A 17,964-nucleotide genomic window follows, 5' to 3' on the forward strand; every position below is an offset into this window, starting at 1 on the left:
AACAAAGACATTAGTACAATGGAAACATGGAAAGCTATGAAATCTATCTATCTATCTATCTATCTATCTATCTATCTATCTATCTATCGATGATTGGTCTATCTATCCTTTAAAAGTAAACATGACCTTTTAACCTTTACCTTCTCAAAACTACATGCATTATTTCTTTCTACTGGGAAAAATAACAGCCTTTCATGTGCGACTCTGGTAACTTTGAGGCATTCAACGTGAGAGGGAGACAGACAGATTAGCAGACAGACAGACAGACAGACAGAGAGGGGGAGAGAGAGTGAAGAGAGGGAGGGGGTGAGGAGAGAGAGGTAACCGGCACCTGCACATGGAGGAAGTCTCTCTCTCTCTTACTCTCTCTCTCTCTCTCTCTCTCTCTCTCTGTCCTTCCCGTTCACTCCTAATAGGATAATTGATAGATTACCTCAACAGTCAATAACAGTGGACTCAGGGAGGTCGTCGGAGGCTCTGAGGAGAAACTTTGCTGCTGTGTTTCTGCTCCGAGCAGCAAGTTGCAGCAGGACTGTGAGCGCAGGAGATGCTCTGAGAGGAAACACTGGGAGCTGATAACCAAAAATACTTTCCTTCCGCCTGGAAACTCGCTTTTTTTTTTTTTTTTTTTTTTTTACAGGTAAGCTATACACTTCTTAAAGTTAATAACTTTCTTTGAAATGTCATTTTATAATATTCATTTTCCCTCAATGAACTTTGGTCAAAATGTATTTTTCAATGTTTCCTCAGTGGGTTACAATGGTGGATCGACCGACATTATGCTTAGGTAGGTAAAACTTTATGACATACTTATATTGATCACTTTATGTTAGTTAAGTAGGATTTTGATGAAAAATTTTATTTTTAATGTCACTGGTGCGCTTCGGTTTTTAGCGCTGTTTTTTTTTGGCACCAAATTCTCAAAAGAACTTGAACAGTTTAAACAATGGTCAGAAACAGTTAAACACAATTGGCTTCACAATATATAATATACACTTTTTAATAAACAAACTGCATATTTAACAACTTTTCCCTCACATTACAACGAGGTTAAGTCACCTTATCCATCAAACTCTGCTGAACCAAATTAGGCCGATATTCCAGCTGCGTCCTGCTGATTGGAAAAGTGTCCTAATTAAAGGATTTATTCCCCATCGTGGTTGCAGATATGGATCAGAGGGCTGCAGCAGTGTGTGCTGGATGCCACCGGCTCATCACAGACAGATTCCTGCTCAGAGTCACTGACGGCCTCTGGCATGAGGAGTGTGTGCGCTGCGCGGCGTGCGGGGACGCGCTCACCAACTCCTGCTTCCTGCGGGACCACAAACTTTACTGCAAGAGGGACTATGCAGAGTGAGTGCTGATATCCAACTCTTTAATGTTGTTTGGTTTGTCATAAAAAAAAACCCCCTGAGGCATACAGCATTAACTTTTCAATACAAGAAATAGGCTTCATCCAAGTGAATTTAAGGAGATTTCCCAGGTTAAACACATCTGATTTAACATTTTAACGTATTTTTTTCTTGAGAGGATTTGCAATAAGACATACAATTTAATTTAAGTTTAAATAAATTACAAAAATGTGTTTTTTTTGTGCTCCTGGGTCAGTTTCCCCACTGATGTAAAGTTAATGCTTAAAGTAATTTAATTAAATTAGCTTTAACTTGATAAAGAATCACAAATATGGGGTATATTTTTAATTTGCATTACAGTTTGTGATAAAAAAGTAAGATGCATAATATGCCAAAACAGGGCCCCCCACAATATCATCACATTAGACTGAGGTCGTTATAATGACCAATACATCAATACTTTTTTAAATACCGTATGTTTAGAAACCATATACAATATGAACACCGAAGCTGTAAAAAAATATGATGAAAGTCTTCATTCAAGACCTCAGTTCAATTGTTATTGCCAGGCATGAAATTTGGCTTGCAGCAAAACCAGACAGTGTTCAGTGACTATTATAGAGTTTACTTTAGTATTGTATCCAAGTTTAAAATTCTGGTATCATGACCCTACGTTAAACCACAGAGCCCCAATTTAAGAGGATTTTGTCTTAAGGAATCTCCTCTGAGTAGATAGATAAGATAATAAAGTCATCATGGTCAATCAGTGATCAAATTAGGATTACTATAAATTAAAACCAATCAAAATGGCCAACCCTGTTTCCTCCCAAGTTACAACTTCCAAACAAAGTGATGTTAAAATGTTACACTCGTCTTTTTCCTGAAGACTCCCAACAAACCATTCAAGGACCCCAGTTTGAAAACCACTGTGCTAAAATATCACATTTTAGTTGCGCTTAATTTCTTGTTTAAAGGCATAATATGTAAATTTTTACTTAAAAAAAAATGTATAGACTCATAAACATAATCCCTTCAAATCATCAAATATAACTCATTAGAAGTGTGTGGTGGTGACTGTACCTGCAGAGGCACTGCCCTCCAACTTTATTTACTTATTTTCTCATTATTTTGTTGTATTGATGCTTAACCAACCTAAAACATCAGTATTTGCCGTCCTGGAAATGAGACTCAGCAATAAGATATCATTCTCCTGTGTTTACAAACAGCTCAGACAAAACCTACTGATTCTACCTTTAAGGAATCCCCTCAGAATTTTTTTTTTTTCTTTTAGGTTCAAAGATAATTAAGACTTCATAGTTAATCAGTGATCAAATTAGGACTATTACAAATTACAATCACTCAAAACGGCCAACCCTATTTCTTCCATTTTTGTATAAACTTCCAAAAAATGCAACAGAAATTAAACTATTCTATTCCTCCTTTTGCTGGAGATCACCTACAACCCACTCAAGGACCCCTGTTGGTCCCTGGGCCCCAGTTTGTGTGCTAGAATATCACATTTTAGTAGCACCCAATTTCTAGTTTCAATGCAAGGTTGTCCTGTTATTTTGCAGTTTTATCTTTGGCACATGCATATATGTTGCAAATAAAATACGCAAATTTTAGTTTAGGGTATAGGAAATGTATTTAATGGTGTTTTACTAATTTTTTTTTTGTTATACACTGTTTTATTTTATTTTGACTTATCTCACTCTTTCCTTTAATTCTGTTTTTTGGCTCAGAGTCCAAATATTGTGTGTTATTACTGTAAGCCAATTTTTACAACGGAACCCTTGTCCAGATCTGACCTTGACTAAGAATGTGTTTGTGCGTGTGTGTGTGTGTGTGTGAGAGAGAGTGAGAGAGAGAGAGAGAGAGAGAGAGAGAGAGAGAGAGAGAGAGAGGAGGCCAGACAGAGAAATAGTAGAGAAACGTGATTTCAAAACATATCTATTTCTACTTAGTTTTGCGTACTGTACTGCACGTGTGTGTGTGTGTGTGTGTGTGTGTGTGTGTGTGTGTGCGTGTGTGTGTGTGTGTGTGTGTGTGTGTGTGTGTGTGTATGCATGTGTAATGCATGTGTAGTTGTGTACGTGTGTGTATATGGTGTAAGTTGACTTCCAGGGAACTTGGCACGGGGCACTAAGAGAACAAGGTGACTGTAGGAGGAAGGGGTGGCGAGGGAGCTGGAATGTGAGAATAGTGTACACACACACACACACACACACACACACACACACACACACACACACACACACACAAAACAACACAGTCACACCTTCACACACACGTACAGCACACAACCAGGGGTAGAGCTCAACTGACACATTGTCAAAATGTGTTAAAATTTCGAGGTCCATTGGCGTGGCAACTGCAAGCTGGGGACAACATATGGTCTCGTCGATGAGGCGGTCGGTCCCCCCTTAAAAACTCCCACCATCCTCACCCATCACCCGACTCCCTCCTACCCACCTGCCCACTGCCTCATCCCCTCATTCTTCCTCCAAAACATGCTCTCACCTAAACAAGAGCCAAGACTAAAGAATGCACAGCCTAACAGGCAGCAGCTCACATTATTTCTGAACAATTTAGTGACGGTCGTTCTGCCAAACAGGCAGAGAAACAAGAAATGTTGCACTCATTGGTCCAAAATGCTCCTCGCCATCATGTTGCCAGTCAGCTAAATTGTTAGAGGTCTCACTGTGAAAAACCATACAGGAATTTAGTGGAATCAACTCAACTTATATTATTATTACCTAATGTAAAAATAAAAGTTTTATTTAATCAAGTTAATTAAACTTAACATTTCTAGTATTTATTTTCTGAACTTTTAAATATGAGTTCCTCTAATTTTAAGTCTTTTGACTGTAATGATGAGCTGAATGAATGTACTGGAGTCAACTCATTACACATTTCAAAAGAAACATGATCAGCATATTAGACTACCCAGCATGCATTGTTTGAGAGTTAAAACTCTCAGGAGACCCTTTTTTATAGTTTGAAGAAAATACAATGGAAAAAGCTTAATATTAGTGATGGTTGCTTAGTTTCACAATAATGAAAACATTACAAAAAATGATTAAAGATAGTTTTGAATTCAGTCCCTAGGCATTTAAATTCACTGGGAACAGTTGGAACAAAATAACTCAAGAGCAGCTGGAGCTGCAGGTTCTGTGTATGAAGCAAAAAAAGTTACTCTTCAAAGTAAGAAAAAGTGAAAGAAAATCAAATTATTTGTAATGTTAGTCAGTATGACTGAAGACTTGTTGTTTCAACTAAATATCTTGCATTTAATCACCATATTCAACTGAATCATAGCTGTAATATGTAACATTCCCACATTAAAATGTCTAAAAATGCCAGACATATATATTTTCTTGAGTTGAGTTAAACCCTTATTAGACTTTATTGGAGTAAATTAATTTGGGACACATTACAATAAAGTTGCACTGAAACTAAAGTAGAATTACATATATGCTGCTTTAGACACACCTCCTTTGGGTGGTCCTGTACAACCGATGCCGGCTTCTTTGATCAAATCACATTATCTCCCTACAGTATTACAATACATCTTTGCAGTCATCCATAGAAAAAATATTCCTCTACCTCTATAATTTTGGCTTTTACTTGGTAGATGTGGTAGATGTAGAAACATTTTATCTAACTTTTTTATAGATAAGTGGAAATCAGAGTGGATTCTTGTAAAACCAATTCAAAGTGCTTATCATGATCGGAGGAGATCATAGCACTTGGCTGGAGCACAGAGAACGGAGCAGGACTGAGACGTAATTAGGGGAGCAGAGCCATATGTCAGAAGGTCTGGTGCATCCCTGCAAGAGAGACGGTGAGGCTGGTGTGAACTTATTTTGGGGGACAGAGCACTCCATGAGCCCTGGCGTTATGTGCCGTGGCATCTGGAAAGCTCTGCTCACAGCAGCTCCTGTGTCAAGCGATGGGACAACGCCCAGCCGACCGTGAGATATCTGACCTGACCAATTAGCAGGAGGCCTGGTGCCAGAGCTCTGCCTCTGAGGTCTCGACGTCTCCACCTCCCCGCTTTGTCCTGTCTGGGGTTAAGGCACCCTATAACACATGAGCACCACTTTTGTCCAAGATGAGAGGTTTTAAAACTGTGCCACTGTTTCCCTCACAGTGCAGACTGTGTCCTGCTCCCTCCCTTCTTTTGATCCGGAGCTAGTGTGAAGCCAGCTCGTAAGTGACGATTATTCCATACTGTGACAACATTTGTCTCATACCACACGCTGCATCTTCTGTCTGAATCTCGCCTTGTTTTTACACTTTGCTCGTGTGGTATATCAGCACCAGTCAGACCACCAGGTTTGGACTGTTCACGGACACTAAAAGACAATAATGTCAGTATTTAAATTTCCTGAACAAAGCAGTTTATATGATATAATTTCTCTTCAATCTAAATTCATCAGTTCTTGCTTTTATCATGGGGCCTGAGAAACTATACATAATTGGTATTAGAATGGTGAATTACATGATATGTGAAGATTAATGTATAGATTTATGCCAGAAAATTCAGCAGGAGGGGGCTTACAAACATCTAAAGGGGTACAGCACTGTAAAAAGTTTGGGAAACAAGGATTTACTTTTGGCCATCCTTGGTAAATTAATACATTTGTCTTACTGTACTATGAATTGATATTTTAAAACAGCACTTACATTTAGTAATTACATAATAATGATAATGAAAGTGTCGGATTTCTTCCATGGCAGTTTCTTTATATATTTTGTGACATATGATGAGGTTTATTTGCACAAAAGCATTTTACAAGTCAAAACAACACATTAGAAGATTGTCTGAGATATCGGTAATAAATCTTACTGACATGACTGCTTTGTCCATATAATTTATATCGTTCGTTTTACCTGACCTGCAGTGGTCACAGAGGACAAACAACACAAACAACACACTGTGCTGTAATTTAATGCAGCCATATGCAGATTCCTGTCTGACACTGTGGTGTTTAGGTTGGTTCGATTGTCAGTAGATTTAGATTGGCTAAACGGTTCAGTGGACAGGTGGACTGGACATCAGATTGGTCGTCAGATCAGCGGTGCACTTGACCCGCAGATCTGTATCTGATACACGCTCTCTGTTGGTGTGTGTGTGTGATCCAAGTTAACCTGATCCAGAAACAGGATCTGTCTCTCTGCATGTCCACTAGACCAGCAGTCTGTTTGTCAGGCCTGATCGCCAAAGGTCAGCGCTGAAGTCAGGGCAAGAACAATGAGAAGGGAGTGCTTTGCGTTGTGTGTCTGTGTTCCTGTTTCTGCTAAACACTCATCTTATTATTCAGTGCATCTAGCTTGAGAGTGGCTGACTCTGGCCATGTCAGTGTGCAGGATTTTGCTGACTTATTTCTCTGTAATGATCCTGTCACTAATTGCCATGTCTAAATCCAGCGTGACTGAGTGTTCCCGCTCTCCTGGCAGGCCGGCCTCTGGGCCAATCATGTCAACGGAAACTCTGAAATATTAAACACCTTGAGCCGCTCCATAAGTATTGGAGCTACTCTTACCTTTGCATTAACAACGCTTAAGAATACTGGGTGTAATAAGACGAACTGGACGAGGCGTATAATGGAAAAGTGATTCTCGAAACACGAATTAATGCCCGCAGTTTCTTCTTCGCTGCCATCCAGCATTAGCATCACATTGAAGTACTTTGCTGCATCATAGAAACATTCCGGGTATTTCCTCCGCCACACTTCCTTTGAAAACGTCTCATCGATGCATCTTGTGTTGCCACAGGAATGCACATACCACAGACGGCATGTTGGCCATATTAAAACACATACCATTGAGGCCGTGAGGCAGACGACTCGGATGGGTCAAGCAGACCCTCCTGAGCTGCTGGGAATGGGCTTTGCCGTTTCCCTAGCGACCCCACGACAACAGGGAGAGGTCCCAGCAATGTTTGGCTTTAGGATGTCGCAGCTCAAGATCTTTTGACAGGGATGTCTCAACCTGCGTGTTTGCTTTATGTTTAGTCTTAGCTTTTGTTTGTTTGTAAATATTGTTCTAAATTTCCATTTTACATTTAAAAAGAAGTCAAAAATGCAATATTTGTCTTACTGTAAATGTAATATTAAATCTTTTTTCTAGGTATATTTTGTTGAAATCACCTATTGGTAATATTTGTGCTTATTAGGGGTGTTGCGATATAATGTATTGACAACAACGGTGATATTTTAAAAAATGAATATTGATATCATGAAGTAATAATATCTTCACCTCCCTACACTTGTGTTTTGCATGTATTTTATTATTATTTTTTTTTTAAGTTTCTATATAGTGATAATATCATTGCTGTGATTTCTTTTAGCCTTGATAATCATGTAGTGAAAATCTGATATTGTTACAGCCACTTTTATCCCCCAAATTTCTTTTGGCATAGAAGTGCTACACCATAAAAAAGGAAAAGGTAATAAAGTTTCCTTTCAGTGGTGTTTAATGGTCCTTTGACAGATTAAATGACACTGGATGTTTTCACTGAAAACCATAACAAGAACTGTCATAACAAGAAATGAACGGTTAAATTACTTATTAAAGTGACTGTAAAAAATAACAATAAAGTTTTGCATCAAGTTTTTATAATGAAACAGACATAATGAGGACCCCATAGGTGACTAGTATAAAATAAATACTAACACGGTAACAATTCTCTGGAAAGTAATATTTTCCATTTGTTCACAAGCAGTTACATCATTCAAGTTACATTTTTTTTTATCTTACACAAACATGGTTACAAAGCAACTAAACAATAAAGATCGTAGACTGTATTTTGTGAAGAGATTCATAGATAGATAGATAGATAGATAGATAGATAGATAGATAGATAGATAGATAGATAGATAGATAGATAGATAGATAGATAGATAGAGATATTTATGATCAGTAATGGACTTTGGCATGTTTTAAATGTATTTTCATTTATTTCTACTTAATTAAATTATTTTGGTAGAATTGACACTATGTTACAAGGTTAATTACGTTTATTAATCATAGTTGGAACCTCTTCAAACATGCAATAAATCAAATGTTGAAATTATACATAAACAATAATCATAAACTGCTTCTCGCAGGGACAGAATGAAGAGCACATTTAAACTCTTTTTGTTTTTGTCAGTGTAGCATAACATGTATTCCCAAGCAACAGCTGAGGAAACTAGAAAAAAAAAATATTGCCATTGTCACAATACTATTGCAGGACCATAAGTTGAGTATCACTGTGGTCCCCTCATTGAAAATAAAAGGATGATTAAAAGAAAAGACTGAATCAGTGATACATGTTTGCTCTCCATATGGGCCACACCAAGAATTTTATGTGAAAACAAAAAGGTGTAAAGAAAAAAAAAAAAAAAAAAAAAAGCTGTCAGTTTCTCATGGCTCTGGACTGACTGGTCTGGTGACCCAGTCAGGTCTGGAGACAAACACCAGCTCCAGAATGATGACGCATCATCCTGCGTGACAGACCCAAAATGCCGTAGTGTCAGCCAGCGGACAATGGTCCTGCTGCTTGGGGGCTGGCTCTGTCTTTGTCCCGCTCTGGTTAAGCAGACTTAGGGATAATTCCGCGGATAATTCATGGGACCGGCGGCTCAGCCTCTCCCACCGGGAGATCTGATTCCCCCCCTCTGCCTGGAGCCATGGCCTGCCGAGAGCTTTTCTCCCTCCTCCCCAGGGGCACAGCCTCGGACACGGCAGCCGGAGCCACGGCAACAGTCTCTGAGGCTAAGCCCACCAGTCCTGGTTGCCAGGCGCTAAGATGCACACCCGCCACGCTGAGGGGTATGTGTCTGAGTGGTCGGGGCAGGGGGAGGAGGTGGAGAAGGGGAGAAGTCAGATTGGCAGTTGTTTTGAGTGACAGCTCGACTCAGCAACATTCCCCGAGTCAACCAAGCATTTTTATTTTCTCATGGAGACCCTTCTTCCGGAGGTGTGAGGACTCCTCAAGTGTCTCAGCTTATACTCAAGCCAAACAAAAGCATTATTCTCCTTTATTTACTGAGCTCTCACTACTTCTCTCTATTTCCTCCCCTGTTCCTCCCCCCACCTTCCCATCGCTCTGTCCAGTCTGTTTGCAGTGCGTTGTGGGGGCTGTGCGGAGGCCATCTCTCCCACGGAGCTGGTGATGCGTGCTGGGTCCACTGTGTTCCACCTGCGCTGCTTCACCTGCAGCGTTTGTTCCTGCCGCCTGCGGACTGGAGACCGCTGCATCCTCAGGGAGGGACAGCTACTGTGTGCCAGAGAGGACTACCACCAGTGTCTGGCCAGCCCCACCTCTTCCGACACAGGTACAGGCTGTGGACAGTGTGTGTATTTGTACATGTACACTAATCACTGGGTCAAAACCGACTAAAAAACACTGCAGTACTGGGTCTAATTTTTCCTGGTGGCCATGAATAGAAAACCATCCAATAAAATAGGTGGTTTTACACCAGTGTTAGTATAATTTTTATATTACAGTTAGGTTATTAACCAAATCATAATATCATTGCAGACTGTTATTATTTACTTACTTTACATGTCACTATTTGTCACTGGCTGTTCTGAATGTCATATGCATGTTGTTTTGCACAACTAATACATTTGTGATTAGTGGTGGATTAAGGTGTTCATGGGCCCCTAGGCAGCTCTTTCTGTGGGGCCCCTCTTGCTCATCATGCTTTACCAGAGAGTCATGTACTAGGAATATTACACAGCCCATACGCACACACGCTCCGGCATCAGGCTTTGGGAATAACGGATTACATGTAACAGGATTACATAATTTGGATGCACAAAAGGTAACTGTATTCCATTACAGTTGCAGGTAAAAAAACAAAACACAATCAGATTACAGACACATTTAGCAAAATTTAGCAGGATTATAATTTTGGTAACCATCCTAGTGTGTGGGTGAAAATTATTAAAGAGTTTATCACAGTTTACTTGACGTTTGAGAGTTAATAGTTACTTAACAAAATACATTTAAAAGTGCATGCAATCATTGCCATTATTGTAAACGTGCATTTGACCACATTATATTAAGCTAAACAAATTCATCATATTTAGTACTGAGGTGATCCAAATGTATACATTACTACTGTGTTGCTTGGATTAGGTTACTGACAACATTTTTTAATATGTATTTAGTAAATGTATTAGAATACATTTTAAAGTAACCCTCCTAACCCTGACTGGCCTATGCTTGTTCATTGAGACAGCCTTTACTATACAATATAATATAGCAATGTGACAGAAAAACAAGGTGTTCACAGCAGCTTTTATCTTTCTATGAAGGCCAAAAATTACCTTATGAACCAGGCCCAGTCATCACACTGTGTTTTTTTTCTTTTTAATTGTTTTTTAATTAAGTAAATTTAAATAATAAAGGATAGTCTGGTCAGTCTAGGGCACATGCACACACAGGGCCCCAAGGTTGCAGCGTAGTCCAGCCTGTGCATTAATGCTCATTACTTTGTGATAGTTTTAAAGTAAAACTTGAGTTTGTTGTGTCTAATACTGGGTCATAATAACCATATTTTAGTGTGTATAAATAACCCAACAGTGTCAAAAGAACTAGTTAGAAATAGGTAAAGTTGTTTGAAATTTAGCAATAAAAAATGCAATATGATATTGGGTCAGATATTGATCAAATACTTGCTTTTATTTTAAGTTTTGTGACTATTTTTCCATCTAATCATTAAGAAGTTCAAGTGGTTCAGGACATTATGTCACTGTGGTTAAAAAACATTATGGAAAATGAAGGCAAACTACAACACTTATCACAAAATAATAAAATAATAATAATTGCAATTGATGACTTGAATTTTCTTCGTTTTTTTGTCTTCGTTATGCACATGCCTTGAATAAACATTTGCCTGTCTGTCCCCTAGGTAAAAGCGATGACGAGGAGGAAGAAGAGGAGGAATCTGGGAGGGTTACAGGCAAACGAGTCAGATCAGAGGACATGGAGAGCAAACGTCCCAAAAGGCCGCGCACTATTCTGACCACTCAACAAAGACGGACCTTTAAAGCCTCCTTTGAGGTGTCATCCAAGCCTTGCCGCAAGGTAGAGTCTTTATTCTGTCTTCATCCAGTCAACTGGAGGTTCTGTAGACCAGTATGAAGATACAGAGGACATACTCCGCAGCTTTGGTTCCAGATATCAGACAGGCTTTCTTGCAGAGTGTATGTTTGTATAGAGGATTGCAAGAAAAGGCAATTTTTCTGTTCCTACAATAAATCCTCCTAAAAATGGACCATCTTGTCATTTTAAGGATATAATAGAGTAGCCTAATAAGATAACATGCAACAGTATCCAAACTTCACAAAAGTGTAGTTTTTTTCAAAATAATAGTTGGTTTATATGTGTGTTTAAATGATGAGATCCTCAGTGTAGATACCCCTCTACCTCAGAATATTGGCAGAACAAATGGTATCATGCATTATCATGCTTTTCAGAAAAAACAGTAAAATAACTCCTCAATTAAAAAAAAAAAAGTAGAATCTAGCCCAGAAGAAAGGATCAATGATATAGATGAGTAGATACAGTATGTTAGAGCCATGATTGCATTACTAGCTTGATATTAAAGGTACCCTTTGGATTTTTTGGTGCAATGCTTTTAGGAGTCCCTGTTTGATGCATGAGGATGCAGCTGCATATCTATGTGCATGTGATGACATGATACACTGTTCTGCTGACGCTTTCATGCTATTCCACTGATTGATAGTTGGTTGCAGTGACAAGAAATTAGGGATGTGCACACTAATGCCATGGAAACTCTTAATTATAACATTATTGTAATATTTCATGATATTAATATATATGTAGAAGAAAGAGGTGAATAGTACAGTTAGGGGAGGTGGAAATATATTTCATAATTATCCATATGGCAATATCAAACCATCTGGAGGCTTTGAAGGCACACCAATTGCATTACCAATTAAAATTAGGTTAGAAAATACAAGGTGTGCACTTAAATGTGACTTCTGGTATAAACCATGCTCACCTCTGGTCTTCTATATGAATACAGATACAGAGACAAATCATTTGGCTGAAAGGGTACAGATACAAATAATGATGTCTCTGTGCACATCTACAAGAAATGTAATAGTGTAGCAACAAATGCTGCAAAAAAGAAGACTGCCAGCAAATGAACATGAATGTAAACAATGCAGGTTTCAAATTCTTCCAAATTTCAGCTTCGGAAATATTTTATGAACAAGGAAATGCATTGAACACATTTATTGGTTCTCAAGGGTGCACACAATGTGTTTTGGTGAGAATGTAAACATGTAAATACTTTGTTTACAAAAAACTCCATAGGGTACCTTTAAAAAAGCACAGATATTTGAAAAGTAGTCTGTCATTTTCTTAAAACAGAATGTCTGATCCTTTTCTCCTTGTTCGAGTTGGATCAGTGAGGTGATACTGATTTTTAACCTTGAAGTGACCTCCTCTCTGTTTCTATTTTCCTACTTTACCCTCCCTTTCTCCCTCTTTCCCTCCCCCTGAATCTTGATCCAAGGTAAGGGAGACCTTGGCAGCAGAGACTGGTCTGAGCGTCCGGGTTGTGCAGGTCTGGTTCCAGAACCAAAGAGCCAAAGTAATACAAAGTACACGCACACACACACACACACACACACACACACACACACACAGTCATATGCACTGCTAATAAAAGGACTCTTTCTGCACCATGTTTGTATGCCAGCGTGGAAATCAGCATGGTTATCTCTTCATACAGGAAACTGATGACATCTCACTGCGAGATCACTGTAGATTAAACCCCATATTTCCTCACAAAGTGGACTCATGTGTGGCTTCCCTCCTCCACTGACAGATGTCCTTTACCTCACTGTTAATACTTTGCAATTGAGTGAACATGCTTGTATGCCTGGGTGGCAGAGGCACTGTGGAGTGAGTGAAATGTTTTACACTATGGGCCTGTACTGTATGTGAGTTTAATGTTTGCGTGTTTGCAGATGAAGAAACTGGCCAGGAGACAACAGCAGCAGCAGGAGCAGCAGCAGACCACTCAGGAGCAACATGAGCACCCATCACATCACACAGGTAGTATTATACTGTCAGAAAATGTTTTCATTAGGGCTTTATTACTCCTATATAATATAATACACTAAATACAAAGTTAGATGTACAGCTCCTTTTTTCTTGAGGATGAAAAACAGAATAGATTATATGACCAGATATTTTCCTTTTCAAGTTTTTCATGTATCTTTTTGCAGACAGAATTGAGTGAAAAGTTTACTTTCATGTCAAAGCAAATTTAGCTTTTTGTCATAGTAAAAATGAAGTTGTTAAAAGGCAAAAAAAATGGCTGAATTAAATTGAATATATTTTATACTGAATCAGAAGTTAAACTTGAGAAAAGTTAATGATGAAGCCTGTAACAAAATTAGAGTGTTTTAATTAGTTTTTTCAAAAGTAAAAACTATACTTAGATGTAATAGTAAATAGTGAGTTTTTCCTAAATGAAAAGTAAAAAAAAAGTAAACAAATGGTGCATGGTTTGTCTTTGGCTAAAGAACAATTTTGATTGGTATTAAGTAAGGCTGAATTACACAACTATGTGGCACTTTGAAAGATTTCTGACAAAAATCTTGACACATAAGCAAGTCTTGAAAGCCACAAAAGTGAGTTAATATAGCATCAAGAAAGCAGCACAGGGCAGAAAGCCTCCATAAGAGACATGAATGTAACAGACAGTGAACACCATCTCCTGAGTGTCTCTTCTGCCCCACAGCGCCCTCCCGTGGTGGGTTGACCTCTGAGATGGAGCGCCTGGGGTCCTCATATACTCACATTCAGCAGCAGCAGCAACAGATGGGACTGACCACTCTGGAGCAGCAGGACTATGACATGGACCCCTTCAGACAGGGCCTGACCCCACCTCAGATGCCGGGAGATCATATGCACCCCTACGGTAAAGACCTAGGTGTTGTCAAATCATGATGGAGAATTACATGTTTAAAGTGTTGATCTACAGAGATTCTCAGATTAGTGTACTAGTAGTTTTGGAGCCCATTTTGCTTCAGTATTGTAGCAATGTTTCCAGGGATATTCTTCTGTGTCCTTGTGCTGTAGAATAACTAACATTTTATTATTAGTGTGAAACCAGTTGAAAGGTTTAATATGACTGCTTTTTAGGGCAAAATATTACTTGATGTTCCTTAACAGATCCACAGAAGACATTATACAACTGTTTTCACAGCTGAATAAAAATAAACTGAACTTCATGGGTGCCCCTTTAAAGGGACAGTTCGCCCAAAAATTCAAAGTACATATTTTTCCTCTGGCCTATTGTGCTATTTAGCTAATGGCTTATGGAGCTCAAAGCGCCAACAGTAATGTCACCTTCCAGAAATCATGACCCGGTTACTCAAGATAATCTATAGACCTTGTACTTGAGATGTTTCATGTAGGAACTATTTTCTTTTTTACCAAATTACACCTGCCAACTCCCACTGTATCACCGTGCAGAAGGAAGCATGCATCTACTCAACAACAAGAGGCTTGTGCGTGTGATTGCACAGGATATAAATATTATATATTATATTAATATAATATTTTGGGGTGAACTCTTTCATTAAACTGACCAATGATCAGATTACAGCCTACTCATGCAGTGATCAATGATGTATCTTTTTCAGGTTTTAAGGGTCTGTACGCTGACTTGGACAGAGACCCTCTTTGTCATGTGGCTGACAGTGACTGTCTCTCCCTGGGTGACTCCTCTCTGCTCACTCCTATCGACCGTCTCTACTCAATGCAGGACTCTTACTTCACCTCCTGAGGGTGGAGATCGGACTCAGTGAGAAACGGTGCATCTCCCTCACTCTGCACGGCTCCCTGATCTCATCATTTATCTGTTTGTACTGTGCACATGGTAGTTGAAGAAGTGGTTGCAAAATCGTTGCCAAGGGGACTTGGTACACTGTGATACCATGCAGTATACCATGTGCACCTCCATATAAACACAATTACACTACTGCCTCTTACGCTTTACAATCCCACTGTACGACACAGGCTCCTGTGTATGCACGATACCGTCAGACCTCTCTCACTACGTTGGAATGTTAGATTATGAGATTATATCTGCATCTACTAATGTAAATACCTGTTTGGGTGTGTATTTGTATTTATTCTCACAATGTGTGTATGCTGTTCATCTTGAATGAATCAACAATGATCAATAAATAATGATAACTGTATTCCAATGCAGTTGCAAGTTTAAAAATGTGGATTATAAGGAAGATTACAATTAAAAATACATTTATAAATAACCAATGACATACTACCATGTGCAGTGCGCACACATTACAACACTTAACAAGGACGTTTCACCATTATTTTGCCTGTAAATCACAACATAAGAACAACATCACAGTATGGTGACAGTTCCACCTATCGCTGTGAAAATACTGTACTCTGATTAAAAAAAGAAACATTTACAGCCAAAACCACTAACATTAGCTACACACACAACCGCTAACCTTAGCTATACAGACCAACTTCTAATGTCAGGTATACAGGTCAACCGCTAACGTTAGCAACATATACCAACAGCTAATGTTAGCTACACAGACCTACTGCTAATGTTAGCTAATGTAACCTGTCAGTACTACTGCCCCTACTACTGAAAACTGTTTATGGACTGTAGGTGGTGATGCTGGTGACCAGGGTGGTGTGAAGAAGTTTCTGTCAGTTTACTTGAAGTTTGAGTGTGAAGTGTGAACAGTGACTTAACAAAGCACAAATGCACAGTTACCGCTATTAATCTAAAGGCGACATTTGTGCTTAAAAAAGGAAGAAATACCTGGATTTATAAATAAATAAACCAAACAAACACAAAATATCTTATATTAAACAATTTATAGTAAACTATTTTACCATATTGGCTACTGAGGTAATCCAAATGTTCAAACTGGTAATTGTTTCTGAAAACATTTCTTAAAGTAACCCTTCCAACCCTGGTTCTGATACAGTGAATATTCAATATGATTTGAGTATGAAGCGCCGACTGCTTTATGTTGAAGACATGGTATTCATGCTGAGGGTTACAGCCGGGTCAGTCCATCTTCGGTGCTTATCAGGCCCATCTAGGTGACAGGTCAGCGAAGCATCTTCCCCTGGCTGTTGGGTGGATCATCAGATTGTAAAATGCTGGGCTATGACAGCTGTATGGGTCAGTGGCAGGTAAGCATCACATCCACGCCGCCATCATCAACGCTCACATTGTGCTCCTTGCGGTCAAAGGCCCTCGCTGCATTTTTCTGGCTTTTCCTTCCTCCAGTCATGGAGGACGGGAGGGAGGGGGACCACCCAGGCTCTGTGCCCAGCTGGAATGCACCAGTCCTGGTGAGGGGAGGTTGAGAAACCCCATGGAGGGGGGGCTCCAGACAACGGAGGGGCTGAAAGCTGTGTCAGGGGAGAATGCCCAGGGTGACATGGAGATATGAAGCCCCACTGTATGGAGTGCCTCCTTGCCCCAGCCGTGAACCCTCTCCTGGACCCATCTCATATTCCTCACTATGAAATCAGACCTTGCAGAGCAGAGAGCGCAAGTCAATGGTCAGGAACAATCTAACTGTCTGTCACCGTGGTATGCCGCTGCCAGCCAGAGCTAAAGAAGTGTGTGCAGTATACAGAGTGTGTGTTTCTTTGAGTCTGCCTTTGTATCTGTGTCTGTATCTACTCTAAGTGTCTGCTGGCATGTGTGTGTGTGTGTGCTCATGCTCATGTGTTAGGAGGAGGAACAACACTCTTTGTTGTCGGAGACTAAGGTATCATAATGCATTTCCTCCTATCTTTAGAGGTAGATGAAGGGAGAAAACCCGGACTTAAATATCAGGGAAGGAAGCCAAGGTGGTCACCTGCGGGGCCTTTTCCCTTCTTGTGCGTGAGTCTGTGCACAGTTGGCACGCATATATGGTTGCCAGCAGCAGTGGGTGGGATGAGAAAAATAATCAAACCGTGATCATACGGTCACAGCGGGTAGCAATAACCTCATTATTATTCTGACGGTAGCCAAACAGTTTCCTGTCAACAGTTCGGTTATTTATTGCACCCTCCATGCCAACCACAGGCCACAAACCCTCTGTCTTTTAACCGCTATAATTGGCTTCACGCTGCTGCAGCGCCAAGACAGATGCACACGCTTTGCTGAAGATACTCCACTGGCCATTAGTAGCACATACACTCTGAAAAGTAAAGGTGCAACTAGAACCATGAAGGGTTCTTCAGAAGGTCTCCATCAGATAACCCTTTTTGCTTCCTGGAAGAATCTTTTCTAAAGGTTCAACATGGAATCTGGAGTTCTACCCAGGTCCAAAGTTAAAGAATTATACCTAGAACCATCTGTGAAGAGTTTCACCTACAGCCTCCTATGACAGACTCTACAGAAAGCTTCTATGGTGTAATGGGTACACCCAGAACCCTCTCTGATGTTCTATCCAGAACATTTTTGCACTACTAAGGGTGCTAACAAGAACCCACCCCAGAGGGTTAAAATGAGAACTTTTTTATATTCTGAAACACTTTTTGAAATCAAAGGGTTTTATCTCGAATCTAGCC

General features: G+C 39.7%; 1 protein-coding gene across 1 annotated transcript; it reads left to right on the top strand.

Moving 5' to 3' along the window:
* Positions 1-280: 280 nt before the first annotated feature.
* On the top strand, positions 281-15,602 carry lmx1a (LIM homeobox transcription factor 1, alpha). Its single transcript, XM_084722213.1, has 8 exons — positions 281-787; positions 1,167-1,353; positions 9,459-9,679; positions 11,264-11,439; positions 12,899-12,976; positions 13,356-13,443; positions 14,135-14,314; positions 15,042-15,602. Exons 1-8 carry the CDS (start codon positions 727-729, stop codon positions 15,182-15,184), a joined length of 1,134 nt encoding a protein of 377 aa, XP_084578339.1. The 5' UTR covers positions 281-726; the 3' UTR covers positions 15,185-15,602.
* Positions 15,603-17,964: the final 2,362 nt, after the last annotated feature.

The sequence above is a fragment of the Lutjanus erythropterus genome, chromosome 7 (genome assembly GCF_056507025.1).
Source record: "Lutjanus erythropterus isolate fLutEry1 chromosome 7, fLutEry1.hap2, whole genome shotgun sequence".
NCBI classification, from domain to species: Eukaryota; Metazoa; Chordata; class Actinopteri; order Lutjaniformes; family Lutjanidae; genus Lutjanus; species Lutjanus erythropterus.

What these genes read in the sequence shown, in the direction of transcription:
- lmx1a (XM_084722213.1), top strand. Translation starts at nt 727, where the DNA reads ATGTATTTTTCAATGTTTCCTCAGTGGGTTACAATGGTGGATCGACCG. An exon ending in TCCAGAACCAAAGAGCCAAA is followed by an intron (nt 12,977 to 13,355) that starts GTAATACAAAGT and finishes GCGTGTTTGCAG; the next exon opens with ATGAAGAAACTGGCCAGGAG. An exon ending in AGATCATATGCACCCCTACG is followed by an intron (nt 14,315 to 15,041) that starts GTAAAGACCTAG and finishes TATCTTTTTCAG; the next exon opens with GTTTTAAGGGTCTGTACGCT.